Source organism: Chionomys nivalis, chromosome 23 (assembly GCF_950005125.1).
Source record: "Chionomys nivalis chromosome 23, mChiNiv1.1, whole genome shotgun sequence".
Classification (NCBI taxonomy): domain Eukaryota; kingdom Metazoa; phylum Chordata; class Mammalia; order Rodentia; family Cricetidae; genus Chionomys; species Chionomys nivalis.
In genome coordinates, this window is record NC_080108.1 from 2649806 (window position 1) to 2664513 (window position 14708).

The window sequence follows — 14708 nt, forward strand, 5'->3', positions numbered from 1 at the left end:
GTAGGGTTAGTGAAGATCTTTTCCCATTCTGTAGACTGTCGTTTTGTCTTGTTGACCATGTTCTTTGCTTTACAGAAGCTTTTCAATTTCAGGAGGTCCCATTTATTAATTGTTTCAGTGTCTGTGCTGCTGGGGTTATATTTAGAAAGTGGTTTTGGGGGGATTTTTTTGTTTGTTAATTGGTTGATTTGGTTCGGTTTTTTGAGACAGGGTTTTTCAGTGTAACAGCCCTGGCTGTCCTGGAACTTTCTTTGTAAAGTAGGCTGGCCTTGAACTCACAAAAATCCACCCATCCGATATGGAAAGGCAGATCTCTGGGGCTCCTTGGCCAGCCAACCCAATGTAGTGGGTAAATTGCAGGGCAACAAGAGAGCCTGTCTAAAACACAAGCTAAGTCAATAGATGGCTCAGCAGGCAAAGTACTTGAGTACAGTTCCTGGAACTCAAGGGTCCTGCGTAGTTGTTATTGTTGACTCAACACACCTGAGAAGCGAGGACTTCAGTTGAGGAGTCACTTCAATCAGAATGGCCGGTGGCATGTCTTTACAGCATTTACTTTCTTGCCAGTAGATGTAGCAGGGTCCAGCCTACTGTGAGCAGTACCATCCCCAGACATGTGGGTCTAGGCTGTACCACAAAACTGAGAATAAGCTAGAAAGAGAATGGAAGCAGGCCATTAAGTACTGTTCCCTCATGGTCTCTGCTCCAGTTCCTACCTCTGGCTTCCTGCCTTGAGTTCCTGCCCTGAGTTCCCTCTGATGGACTGTAATGTAGAAATGTAAACTGAAAAAAACTCTTTCCTCCCTTGAAAAAAAATCCACCCAAGACGAGCAGTGGTGGCACACACCTTTAATCCCAGCACTCGGGAGGCAGAGACAGGAGGATCTTTGTGAGTTCGAGGCCAGCCTGGTCTACAAGAGCTAGTTCCAGGACAGGCACCAAAAACTACAGAGAAACCCTGTCTCGAAAATCAAGAAAAAAAAAGAAAAGAAAAGAAAAAAATCCACCCATCTCTGCCTCCTGAGTACTGGGATCAAAGGTGTGTGCCACCATCACCTAGATATCTTGAACATTGTTAATACTTTTACCTTTTAGTATTTCCTTCCTTTCCTTCCTTTCTTTTTTTTTTCTCAAGAAGAGGACTGGTGGTGGTGGCACACACCTTTAATCTCAGAATTTGGGAGGCAGAGGAGGCAGATCTCTGTGAGTTCAAGGCCAGCCTGTCTACACAGTGAGTTCTAGTACGGCCAGGGCTCACTAGAAACCCTGTCTCAGAACAACAAGAAGAGAAGAGGAAGAGAAAGAGGAGGAGGAGGTGGCAGAAATCATCTGTAAGGTAAATTCTGTTGTATAACTTTGAATTACATAGGCACAAAATAATAACTTACTTCAAAACATATTTTAATATATAACGTAACCTCATCCTCTGCACTGTTTTCCCGATGCTGCCATAGTGAGTTACCACAAGATTCGTGGCTTAAAACCATATAAATTAATTATTTCTCTGTGTGTGTGTGTGCATATGCACATGCGTGGGCTTGCACATGTGAACAAGTCCTGTGTGTGCAAACACACACACACAGTAGTTTCACAATGCTTGTGTGGAGGTCAGAGGAGGAGTTACAATTTGCAGGAGCTGGTTCTCTCTTTCCAAATGAGTCATGGAGATTGATCTCAGGGCATCAGGCTTGGCAGTACATGCCTGTACCCACTGAACGATTTTGCTGACCCTCCATTTGTGGTTCTGTGGCCTAGAACTTGAGAGCTGGTCTTGGGGCTTTTCATGAGGGTCTGGTGAAAGGTGGAAGCATTAGTAGTTGTCCAGTTGGGAGACTCCCCCGCCCCACCCGCCACCCCATTCTACACATGTCCTCCAGGTCCAGCCAGAGAAAGAATCACAGTGTTTGTGTGCTGCTCACCCTGACAGGGGTGGCTGAAGCCCTCTTTGTCTGTCTCCGACTCTGGCTCTGTTCATTGCTGATCTTGACTGTCTTCTCTCTAGCTTTAGTGCCGGCTGGCTTGCTTCCTCAAACAGTACAGCTATCTCAAATGTCGTTACTCTACACTAAGCTTATTGTTCTCACAGATACTAGAAAGTAGCTGTAGTCTTTCTTAGTTATCTTAATTAACTCCTTATCTATGGGATGGTCTAGTAGGTTGGTTCTCAACCTGTTCAGCTAACCTCCATCTCCAAAAATATTTACATTGCAGTTCATAGCAGTAGCAAAACTACAGTTAGGAAGTAGCAGCAAAAATAATTTTATGGTTGGGCTCCACAGCACGAGGAACTGTACTGAAGGTTCGCAGCATCAGAAAGGTTGTGACCACTGGTCTAATGTTTCTTTTTTGAAATAGGTAGAGGCCTTCTTAGGAACTATCTGTTAGAATTGGCTGCCGAAGAAGCAAAGGGAAGTAAAAGGGCAGTGGTGCCTAGCATGCTTTCCCAGATCTGGGGACATGGGGGTGTCTCAGAGAAGCTAGACAATCTGCCCACCAACCCTGGCTTTGCTTCTCAGAACCTGCCAGAATGTCTTTTATAAGGTCCACTTAGCTAACACAACCCAGTTGAAAGCTTCTTTGTCTCTCACTCTTAGGGTTCCTGGTCTTGCTGCTTTAACCCTAATGTCCATGCTGACTGTAGCTTTTGTGAGTTGCTACCAGTTATCCAATATATACTTTTCAATTACTACCTACAGTAAGCTAGCTACTGTATCAATAGCGCCTCACTTCACCAAAAACTCCCAATATAGGGATACTTGGTATTTGAATTTGTTCTACACCTCACTGATACTTTGATGGGGGATGTCCTTCTGCATATGTGTTGCTTTTATTTGTGGATGGATAAAACTGTTTTGGCCAATGTAAAGCCAGGTGGGAAACCTGAACAGAGATGTATAGAGTAGGCAGAGTCAAAGAGAGGCCATGTGGCTGCCAAAGGAGAAAGATGCCAGAACATTACCGGTAAGCCACAGCCCCGTGGCGATACATAGATTAATAGAAATGGGTTGATTTAAGATGTAAGAGTTAGCTAGGAATATACCCGAGCCATTGGCCAACCAGTGTTGTAATTAATATAGTTTCTGTGTGATTATTCAGGTCTGGACAGCTGGGAAACAAAAGCACAGTCTCACAGCTGGGAAACAAAAGCACAGTCTCTCTCTCTCTCTCTCTCTCTCTCTCTCTCTCTCTCTCTCTCACACACACACACACACACACACACAAACACACACACTGTATTAGCATGGTGCTCCCATCATACATACAAATGCCACCAGTAAAAGTTTATTAACTGTAGCTTCATATAGGCCCTAGGAATATCATAGCTTGGGAAATTCAACAGATTGAACAAGGAGTAATAATCAGCCTGGAGCAAGGTAATGATGTAAGATAAAAAGACAATGCTGCTGGGCGGTGGTGGCACACACCTTTAATCCCAGCACTTGGGAGGCAGAGGCAGGCGGATCTTTGTGAGTTCGAGGCCAACCTGGTCTACAAGAGCTAGTTCCAGGACAGGCTCCAAAGCTACAGAGAAACCCTGTCTCGAAAAACAAACAAACAAAAAAGAAAGACAATGCCACCAATCTCAGGATGTTGAAACAAGAGCAGCGGACCCACCTCCATCATCAGGACTTCTAGAAGCAACTGAAAAGAACTTTGAAGAAGGAAGGGACATTCTTACTAGCCTTAGTGCATGATGTAATTTAAAATCGAAAATGCTTCTTAAAAGTTGGGCAGAGTGGCATGAGCCTGTAATCCTTGTTCTCAGGAGGCAGAGGCAGGAGGATCACAGAGTTTCAGCAAGCCTGGTATGCATAGTTTGCTCTAGGCCAGCTTGAGCAATACAAAACCCAATCTCAAAAACAGAAAGCAAAACAAGAGTTCAGCTTTGTGGTATGTAGGCCCATATTTCTACATGCTATGGCAGCCAGGCTCCCAAGCCATAGTTAGCACCTGAGGTGGTCGTAGCCTTCCAGACAGGCTGTCGCTACCCTAACAAAGGGTCAGGATGTTATGCTCGTTCTCTGTAATTTGGAGGATGCCTGAATAGAGATGGTAACTCAAGCCCGCGTAACAGAGCTGGCATACAGAGCCGGAAGCCATGGCAGAGCAGGCACAGGTAGATGTGAGCGTGGCTGAAGTCATTCACCTGGTTACCTAGGAAACAGAATGCTAATGTATTTCCCCCTCCGTTTATGTTTTGGTATAAAGGCTGTTTGGAGGATAAATGAGAAGAAATTTCAGGAGGTGAACTCAGGATATCATGAGGGATCACTGAGAATCTCCCTCCTGATAAAGCCATGTGGGTTGTGTCTTTTTTTTTTTTTTTTGGTTTTTCGAGACAGGGTTTCTCTGTGGCTTTGGAGCCTGTCCTGGAACTAGCTCTGTAGACCAGGCTGGGTGAGTTGTGTCTTTATTCCCGCGCCTCCACGCCGGTCCAGAGATAGTTTATGTTGGGGCTGATTAGACCCTGACAGTGCTGCACACCCATAGCCCCGGCACAGGACAGGCCTCAAGACCGGATCTCAGAAAACCAGTGACTAAGTTACAGCTCAGGGGTGGAGCACTTTGCTTAGTGTGTAAGAGTCTGGGAGTCTAATCCCCAGCAGTGGGTGAGCAAACACTTTTCTAACTAAGAAGAAAATGGCTGAAAGACCGAGTCTGTTTTCTCCCACTTTAGTGCACTTTAGAAGTTTCTAGGGGAGGAACGAGAGATAGCTCAGTGATTAAAACCTCTTGTGGCTCTTGTGAAGGACCTGGGTTTGTTTCCCACTGCCACATGGGCTCAAAAAACCACCCATAACTCCCATTCCGGGAGATCGTATGTCTTTTTCTGACCTCCACAGGCACCAGGCACATACATGATACGCATCCGCACACACAAGCAAAAACACTTATACACATAAAATAGATAGGTCTAATAAAAATATCTTTAAAAAAATATCTAGGGGAGATTTTCTTAAAACCCAGTGTTCAGACCACATGCCACACAACTAAAATAGAATCTCTAGGGATGGAGGCCAGACATACTTTTTAAAGTCGCTGGACTAATTCCAACACGCAGGCTGTGAGAACCACTGAACTAAGCTTCCTAATACCCAAGCGGACTTTGGGACAGTGCAGAGTACAGCTGGGCTCATGTGGCCTGTGTGCTCTCTTCTCTCTCATAATATTGGTGATTCTCTTGGTGCTTTTAGTGTCATTTTGTCAGCCATGTGTGGGACGAATGTGATCTTTCCTGGAAACCCTATTATTTCTCGAATATTTTCCCCTAAAATTCTTTGGGAGCTGATGCTTCTCAGATTTCTTGTCTGGGGAGATCAGCTGTCACTGCAGACCCTGGGAGCTGTTCTGATTCAGTGCTGACAGGCTCGGGGGAAGATCACCCCAATTTCTGTAGAGATGTTTTGAACAGGATTGTTGTTCTTGAGGATGTGTGCCTATGTCAATCAACTTTTAGTTTTGTAAAGACAGGACTTACCTGGCTCGATATTTGGCCAAACTAACAAAATAAGTCTTGTTTTTGGTTTAAAGATGTGTTGATGTAAAAGTTGAGGGAAAACATACTTGAAATACTTGCTTTTGCTGGAGGTTAACATTGGAGGATGGGAAAATCTTGTTTGTTAGTGTGGAAAAACACGATTGTTTCTGATGTGTAAATAAAGGGGCTGGAGCTCCTCGGGGCCAGCCACTGTGTGAAACTCATCTGTCTCTGGACCTGAACCCAGGCTGCGGCTGAACCATAGCAACCTATGCTACAATAATCAAAATAGATCATACATTAGATTTAATATTTTAGATTTTTTAGTTTGGGAGATTATCCTGTATGCCCATTGGACAAGTCCTCCACCACTGGTCTACAGCCCCAGCTGTGGTGGTGTGAATGAGAATGTCTCCATAGGCTCCGCTGTTTGAATTCTTGCTCACCAGTTGTTGGCACGGTTTGGATAGAGTAAGGAGGCATGGCCTTCCTGGATTCCTCCAGGAAGTGTGTCCCTGGGAGGTTTTACACGCCATGCACCATTCCCAGATCGCTCTGTTTTTTGCTTGCGGTTCCGGGCATGAGCTCAGCTGTCCCTGCTGCCTCCTACCACAGTTCCGTGTCCCAATGGACTCTTATCCCTCTGGAACCGTAAGCCCTACAAAACTCGGCTCTGAGTTGCCTTGGTCACTGTGGTTTTAGCGTAAGAACGGGAAAGCAGCTAATAAGCCCTTTTGTGTCTGTGTATGTACACAAGGGTGTAGTTGCCTGTAGAGGCCAGAAGAGGGCATTGGACCTCCCTGGAGCCGGGGTTATAAGCAGTTAAGCTGTAATCCACTGCACCAGAGTGTTCTTATCTACTGAGCCATCTTTTCTTTTCTTTTTTTTTTTTTTTTTTGTTTGTTTTTCGAGACAGGGTTTCTCTGTGGCTTTGGAGCCTGTCCTGGAACTAGCTCTTGTAGACCATGCTGGTCTCGAACTCACAGAGATCCGCCTGCCTCTGCCTCCCGAGTGCTGGGATTAAAGGCGTGCACCACCGCCGCCTGGCCTGAGCCATCTTTTCAACCCCGTTTTGTTTCTTTTAACTCTGTGTATGTGTGTGTGGGCACCCACCTTGGTGCATGTATACCACAGCATACCTGTGGAGCTCAGAGGATAATTTACCTGTGGAGTTCAGAGGATAATTCTTAAAAGCTGGTTTCTCTGTGGTTTTGGAGCCTGTTCTGTAACTAGCTCTTGTAGACCAGGCTGGCCTCGAACTCACAGAGATCCTTCTGCCTCTGCCTCCCCAGTGCTGGGATTAAAGGCGTGCGCCACCATTGCCCAGCTTGTTTTTGTGTTTTTTTTTTTTTCTTTGACACAGGGTTTCTCTGTATGGCTCTGTTGCTCTGGAACTCCCTCAGTAGTCCAGGTTGACCTTGAACTCAAGAGGTTCACCTGCCTCTATCTCCCTGCTGGGATTAAAGGTGTGGACCACCAGGCAAGGTCTACTGCAATCCATTGGAGGAAGTTACAGACGTGAGGCCAGATCAGAGTCCTTTATCTAATCTGTGGCTGTTGTGACAGTCCTGCCACAAAGGACTCTTGGCCCCTAACTTGAGCACTACAGGATCTGCAAAGACAAAACACAATGACGTCACACCGGGTGCAGGCTAGAGGAGTTTTTACATCAGGGTTATTTCCCAGCAAGCAAGGAGAAACCCTTTGATCTGTTAAACATTTGATAAGCTTCATTTCCCTGAAGACAGGAGAAACCCTACTTTATTCCAGCCAGCAGGATGAGGCTCCAGAGGGGAACAGGTGTGGAGTCAGGACAGTCTGACCTCTCCCGAGCTGTTTCGGTGGGGTCTCAATCTATATCCGAGGCTAGCTTTGGACTCATGGTGGTTAGTCTTCCTCCGCCTCCTCAGTACTGGAGCTACAGGCCCAGCTTTAGAACGAGTTCCAGCACAGCCATAACAAACAGTCCCTCCTCCCAGGGATCACCACCAAGTGAAGATGAATATCCAGAAGCATGTATAGGGGTCCTTGCTCAGATGGTACCTCTGAGGGGACACCATATACCCCTTGGCTCTAATGTCCTTCTCCAGGCAGTACACAAAGTCCTCCGTCCCAGGGCCTGCCTTCCAGGGCCCAAATTTGACAACGGGTGTCTTTTTGGCCTCCAGAATATGCAGCGGCTCCATGCACTTGGCCTCCTCCTCCTCCGTGTGCACCACACACACCACCACCTTGGACGAGCGCATCGCCACGGCCTCTGCCCGAGCCAGGTGCAACAGGACCTCCAGGTTCTCCCTGTAGTTTGGCACTCCAAGCAAGAACTGCATGCGAGCCACTTGCTCACCGAAGATCTGGGGCGTATCCTCCAAAACCTTCACCAAGAGATGGATCTGGTAGAACTTAGCCTCGTGGTAAACCTCAGGAATGTTCTCTGTGGGCACTTGCCCGGTGCGTAGGTAGTCCAGGATAGGCCCGAAGTAGGTGCCAGGACGATCAATGAAGAAGCGGCCATGGGCATCCTTGTAGAATTTTGCTGATCGGGATAATATCTCGGAGAACTTTGAGCCTGGATGTTTCAACAGGGTGCCCATGGTGGTGGTGTAGAACTGTCCGCCTACGTTCAGCTCCACAACCTGCAGACACAAACGGCGGCGTGAACCAATAGTGCACATCGAGGAGACACACCGCGACAACCTACCAGGGGAGGTGCTGTCTGCAGTGATAAAAGTGAAGGCTACATTTCCAACCTGAAGGTTCAAGTACAGGTCAGGGTGGGGGCCAGTGATGGGGACGGTCCTTCATTTTCATGTAGGCATGGTCTCGTTCTCATCCTGTCTATTGCAGAGTCTCTTAGGATTTAAGTACTGCCCTGGAGTTAGGAGACTCCAAAACAAGCAAGCTGCTGGGGTGGGGGAAAGCACTGAGTTGCCATGGCAACAAGTCCTACAGCAGCTATTTCAGCTGTGGGGGGTGGTGGCAGGAAAAGAAGGACCCAGACCATACAGCTGAGGAAAGGAAACTCAGAACTTCTGCCTCCCCTAGACTTCAAGGCCCCTTGGTAAGGCTGTTTGGTTAACCTTGAGATCACCTCGGTGGAGCAGGGAGTTATCAAGGAGCTACAGACTAAACCTTGAATAAATCACTATGCTGGCAGTTCCTATCCTATTCTGCAGGCGCTCAGTTTCTAGATCCTCAGTGCCCTCATTTTACAGATGAAGAAAACCCAGAGGTAAGATGCACAGACCAGGGAAGCAATGAAGTGCAGCTAGGATCAAATGCCCACCAGACGTTCTAACTCACGTCAGGGTGGGTGTTCCAGCCCACGCCAAGTCCTGCCTCACTGAAGTCCATGTTAGCTCCCTGCCTTCTCACTCCTTACCTTAAGCCTTGACCTCTGTGAAAACGGAAGCAAGATAGACACAGAGAACTCAAATCTTTCCAACTCTCAAAGTCTAATCCACCCAGCCGCCTCAAAAGTCGTCTCCAGCCGGGCGGTGGTGGCGCACACCTTTAATCCCAGCACTCAGGAGGCAGAGGCAGGCGAATCTCTGTGAATTCGAGGCCAGCCTGGTCTACAAGAGCTAGTTCCAGGACAGGAACCAAAAGCTACGGAGAAACCCTGTCTGGGGGGGGGGGGGAGTGCTCTCCAGCCGGGAAGTTGTGGTGCTCACCTTTAATCCTAGCACTTGGGAAGTTGAGGCAGACAGATCTCTAAGTTCAAGTTCAGCCTGGTCCACAGAGTGAATTCCAGGACAGCCAGGACTACACAGTGAAATCCTGTTTCAAAAAACTAAAGCAATAACCCAAAGGAGTCCTTTCTGAAGCTAATTTACAGAAATCATTTTCCTAACTAGCTGTGGTGGCCCAAATGTCATTCAGCACTCAGGAGACTCAGGAGTGTTTGTGCCGTGGCTATACAACAAGACCCCATTTCAAACAAAGCAAAACTAGTTTCCTGCTCTACCACCCTGCGCACCACTGTTTAGTTTATCTTATAAGACCTCAGCCCTGTCCACAAGCTTCTTTATTCTGTGTCTTTTAAAAAAAAATTTTTTTTTCTTTCTTCGCAAAGTTCCCAGCCTCTGTGCAAATCTTAGCTTCCTATCTCATCCATACACACTGCCCAGTGTGCTCCTAGAACGATGAACTTCTTTTTACTCTCTGGATGAAGGCCCCTCTTTATCTTTACTACCAATCCCCTTGCCAGTTCCTGGGTGGATGGGAAAGCCTTGGTGAGTGACCTCTGGGGGGAACCTGCTGGGTGTGGAGTCTCTGACAGGGAGGGATCTGGCTTATCCCTCACCCAGTTTGGTCAGAAGGGTCCCTACAGTTTCCTGGGCTCCACCCAGCATTCATACATTATCTGAGCCCCTCTCCTCCAGCTGAGTGAATGAGTAGCATCTCCACTCAGATGTTCTCAGGCCCCCAACATTGACCCCTCCTGCTGTTTACCTCCTTAGCTGAGTTAGAAGTCCAGCATAATGTAGTTTTTCCTTGATCTTAGTCTCCCCTACACACTTACTCACCACCAAGTCCTGGCAGTCCTGTTGCTTTGCTAAGTTCTGTGGCCCTTACTAGGGCCTACCCCTGGATCCATTCTGCACACTCAAACCAGAGTTCTTTTTCTCTGAAGCAAACCTGAGTCTCCTGCACCAAACACTTGAATAGCTTGAGGTTTCCCAGGCTCTTTGCAAACGAAGAACAAAATCACCTACTGCAGCCCTCCCTCTGTCCATGGTGGGTTGGGGTCAGGCTTCAATCTCTTACGGCTTGCTTCCTATCACTGAGTCTATCCATCTTTCTTTTCTTTCTCTTTTCAATCCTTTTTTTTTTTTTTTTTTGAGACAGCATTTCTGTATAGTCCTGTTTATTCTAGAACTCTCTCTGTAGACCAGACTGACCTTGAACTCAGAGATCCACGTGCCTCGGCCTGGGATTAAAGGTTCCCCAGGGGCCTTCCAGAAGGGTGGTCTTATGACCCCAGAATGACAAGTCATTCTAAGGTTACAGTAGCCTCTCCCTTGGGATCCCGTTTGCTCATCCTCCATTAGACTGGGAGGTTTGAAAGGGAAATGCTATTCCTCTCTGCCATACACCCACTAGCAGGGCTCAGCACACCAGAGATACTTGTTAGGGTGAAGGAAGTTCACCCTTGGCCCCGATCCGCAGGACCTGGTATTCTGATAAATGCAGACCTTGCCCTACCTGGCATCAAGCTCAGTGCTGGCTCCCTGCAAGGCCTTCACCCAGGAACTCACTAAAGCCCTTCTCGAGCAGGGACGATGGAACACCTAAGTGCTGAACCCCTTGACACTAGGCGGGTAGCTTTGAAAACAGCCGGCAATGACATTCTATTGGAAGGAGCCACTTTCCCTGCTTCTGGGTCTGCTCTCTCCCCTGACTCAGTCCTGCATGCACCCAGACTTACTGTTGGCTGCTAAGTGAGGCAGGCACCTTTAGGGGCTAACTTCTACACTAAATGGGGGTGGTGGCTTATCACCTATTTACCACACTCTCAAAGCTGTCTCTTCTTTTATTTCAACTAAAACTCTGGAGAAGTTCATTGACTCTTCTGATTTATTTATTTATTTTTTTAGGCAACCACTATAACAGAGTGAGCATGTCCTGACAGAGTTCACGTTGGCCATCTCCCCTTTCCTTTGTTTTGTTGTTGTTTGGTTGGTTTGGTCTTTTGTTTGCTTGTTTTTGTTGTTGTTGTTGTTTAGTTTTTCTAGGCAGGGTTTCCTCTGTGAACTAGGCTGGGCTTGAACTCACAGAGACAGGCCTGCCTCTGCCTCCCGAGTGCTGGGATAAAAGGCCTGTGCCACCACCACCACCTGGCTTGTCTTTTTGTTTTTAAAGACAGTCTCCAGAAGCCCAAGCAGGATTGTGGGAATGTGCTGTGGAATTCAGTTAAAGAATGATTCTTATTATTTCTTGTTCCCGTTTTTTTGGCAGTGCTGGGGACTGTATCCTGATCCTCCCACTGAGCCACATCCTGAGCCTTTGAGCGTTTGATCTATGAACTAAAACTGAGTGTGTGCTTTCCTGAGTGGACATGTTTAGGCTTCTTCAATAAAATGCCGCCCCCCCTTCCTTCTTGGGGTCTAGCACTGTGAGAATAGCCCCAGAGTTATCCTCATTAGTTACTCTTTCTCCCTTCTTCTCCTCCTGGCTTTGCACACTTCGTTTGCTCCCAAAGTCCTCTCACCCAGCCCATGAGAGAAGGCAAGTAAGCAGGGCACTCTTTGGGGCAGAGGGATGGTCCAGGAGCTGGCCAGGCTACCCGTATCAGGCAGCAGAATAAAGAACCCTCCCCACCCCACCCCCGGACTATGCCGAGCCACAGGTTTTCAGAGAGGACACACACAGGAGCTAACACAGACTAAGTGAAGCGAGCCAGGGAAGAAAAGAGCAAGTGAGAGAAGGCACAAAGCTTGGTGGAGCGGGAGGGGGGAACGCACAGGTATCAAAGGAGTTTACCGACAGGCGTAAGAAGATGCTCCCCGGGGTGGGGGTAGGGGGACTACTGGAGGGTGGGCAAACGAAAATGGAACGGAGCTAGGAAAGCGTCCAGCGGGAGTTGGAGGTGGGGCATTAAGGACAACAGTGCGCAGGGGTGCACTTACAATGTCCGGGTCAAAGCCCAAGATCCTGGACTCCTGACTGCGTTCCTTGAGTTGGTTGGCGGGCAGAGACTCCTGGCTGGGCTCCTTGAGTTGGTTTGCCGGCAGGCTCATCCTGGTGGGAAAGGACAGCTTGCAATGACCACACAGCACCGCCTTGTGCTGACAATTTATGGGCGGGAAACACAGTCCTGCCACGTGTCGAAAACTTCCCAGCCGGAGAGGCTCGTGACTCTCCGCCCCTGAGAAACTCTGTGCCTCCCCGTTGCCTCCTTTGTGAAACATCCGTAGTGCTTGCTTGTTTAGCTGGCTTAAAAGCGCTCTGAAGTGTTGAGCACCGACCCCATTAGGTCTTTGAACTGTCATCAACTTAAAGTAATCTATAATCTTTCAGGGAAGCGGTACTAGGAGACAATCCTGGGGCACTCAGAGGGTAGATGTCAGACTATAAAACGGTAAGTAAGAAGAAGAAGAAAAAGCTGCCACTCAAGGCAAGCGCTGTGAAACTTACCTGTTCCATGCCTTAGTTCTGAGTGAGAAAAGTCTTCTCTAAAACATATTTACACTACAGGAGCCCAGACACTTAATTCCAATGAAACTGATTAGACGCTGCAATCACAACTTGGCGAAGGAAATAAAACCCAAGAGACTGGAGCGTGGTTCAGTGATAGCACGCTGCTTAGCCTGTATGAAGTCTGGTTTAAGCCACAGCAAAACATACAATACACACACCCCACAAAGAAGAGAGCCAGGAAAGCGGGAAGGAAGGAGAAAATGACACCCACCGTGTTCGTGTCCCGCCGTGTGTGTGTGTGTGTGTGTGTGTGTGTCCGTCCCATAAAAAGATAATAAAACCAATTTTCAAAGAATGTACACAGATAGCAAGGAGTCCTCAAAGAAGCTCACTGTCAAAGCTACAAACAACCACGAAAGGAAACAAAGTGTCCATCATAGGAAACAAAAGTCAAAGGAAACAAGCCAGAGCCCCTCAGACACTGAGACTGCTAGGCGTACAGTGTGAGCGTATTAAATGTCATGAGATAAATGAAAAAGCGTATCTAAAACACGGGTTGCAGGTGTGGGTACGTGGTAGCGCATTGCCTAGCAGGCACCGGACCCCCGTCCTAAACACACATCTACAAAATCAAAACCACACCTAAACCCAAACATGAGTAAAGAATAAGAAAATACAATGTTTTAAAAGACCAGGGAGATTTTGAGCCCAATAGAACCTCTAAAAATGCAACACTAAGGTAGCCGAAATAAACCCTTACCGCAGCTTAGAAGGATTTAAACTAACGCAGTTGAAGGAGCAATGTGTGTAACGATCTGTCCTGTCCCTTTAAGAGACAAGCCACGCCCACTCCCCACCCCCCCTACGGGAACTGTAACAGCGACTGCCTGAGAAGTCTGGGAGGCAGGAAAAGGAGTGTTCAAACTTTGCTGGTTGGAATGTGAACTGCTGTAATCGTTAGACGTTAATATAACCGTCTCTATGTAAAGACATGGAAAATTTTAAGAAATTATGCTTGATCAGGAATTGGTTAAGGCACTGGGTTCAACATACTTAATAGCATCAAGAGTTAGCTGGAAACAGGAACCTTTGCAAAAGTACAAACTATGAAATGTCCCTAGCAGAAGTAGCCCACACCTTGCATCTGGTGAACTGACCCTAAATGAACCTAGCTTGCAGTTCATAATGTCAACCCCAGATGATGGGGGGGTCTCTTCCCTACTGCACTGCCTCCAGTGTTGTGGTCGAGTCCCCAGCCCGGCTGGAGAGTGCGCTGAGTAAACCCTGCTTTTGCTTTTTGGACTTGACTAGATTCCGGTGGTGGTCTCTCTGAGGGGGTCTGAACTTGGGCACAACATCTAAAACAAAACAAAACAAAAAACCCACTTTTGGTTATCCACCGAACAGAAAAAAAAAGCCCCATTTTGTATGAATATATTTACCACTGATCTGTTTGTGTTAGCCAGATTAGCTACAGTTAGCAGCTGAGTAAACCTCAGTCTGTCTTTGCCCTGCAATGCTGTGTGTCTGTTGAGAAGATAGGGAGGGACTGGGGAGGCTGCTCAGCAGTTAAGAGAGCTTGTTGCTTTTTAGAGAACTAGAGTTTGGTTCCCAGCACCCACATCAGGATGCTCACAACTACCTGTTAACTTCAGTTCCGGGGATTCTGATGCCCTCTTCTAGCAGGAGAGAGGGAACTTAATTGAGAAAATCCTTCTATCAGATTGACCTGCAGGCAAGTCTGTGGGGGATTTTCTTTCTTTCTTTTTTTTTTAAATATTTATTTATTTATTATTTATACAGTATTCTGTCTGCCTGTATGCCTGCAGGCCAGAAGAGGGCACCAGACCTCATTACAGATGGTTGTGAGCCACCATGTGGTTGCTGAGAATTGAACTCAGGACCTTTGGAAGAGCAGGCAGTGCTCTTAACTGCTGAGCCATCTCTCCAGCCCCCGGATTTTCTTTACTGATGGTAAATGCAGAAGAAACCAGCCCACTGTGGGTGATACCATCCCTGGGCGGGTGGTCTTGGGGTATATAAGAAAGCAAATTGAGCAAGCCCGGCAGAGCAAGCCAATTAAGTTAAA

General features: G+C 47.3%; 1 protein-coding gene across 1 annotated transcript; it reads right to left on the reverse strand.

The window, feature by feature from the left end:
• Nucleotides 1–7002: 7002 nt before the first annotated feature.
• Kctd14 (potassium channel tetramerization domain containing 14) lies at nt 7003–13431 on the reverse strand. Its single transcript, XM_057756417.1, has 3 exons — nt 13380–13431; nt 12109–12220; nt 7003–8112 (listed from the first exon to the last, which is right to left on the reverse strand). The coding sequence occupies exons 2-3, from the start codon at nt 12217–12219 to the stop codon at nt 7462–7464; spliced, it is 762 nt and encodes a 253-aa protein (XP_057612400.1). The 5' UTR covers nt 12220; nt 13380–13431; the 3' UTR covers nt 7003–7461.
• Between the last annotated feature and the right edge of the window lie 1277 nt (nt 13432–14708).

Excerpts from the sequence above, each read along its gene's own strand:
- Kctd14 (XM_057756417.1), bottom strand. The coding sequence starts at position 12,219 with ATGAGCCTGCCGGCAAACCAACTCAAGGAGCCCAGCCAGGAGTCTCTG. Across the intron at positions 8,113-12,108 it reads TGGGCTTTGACCCGGACATT|GTTGTGGAGCTGAACGTAGG; the intron begins GTAAGTGCACCC and ends TTGTGTCTGCAG.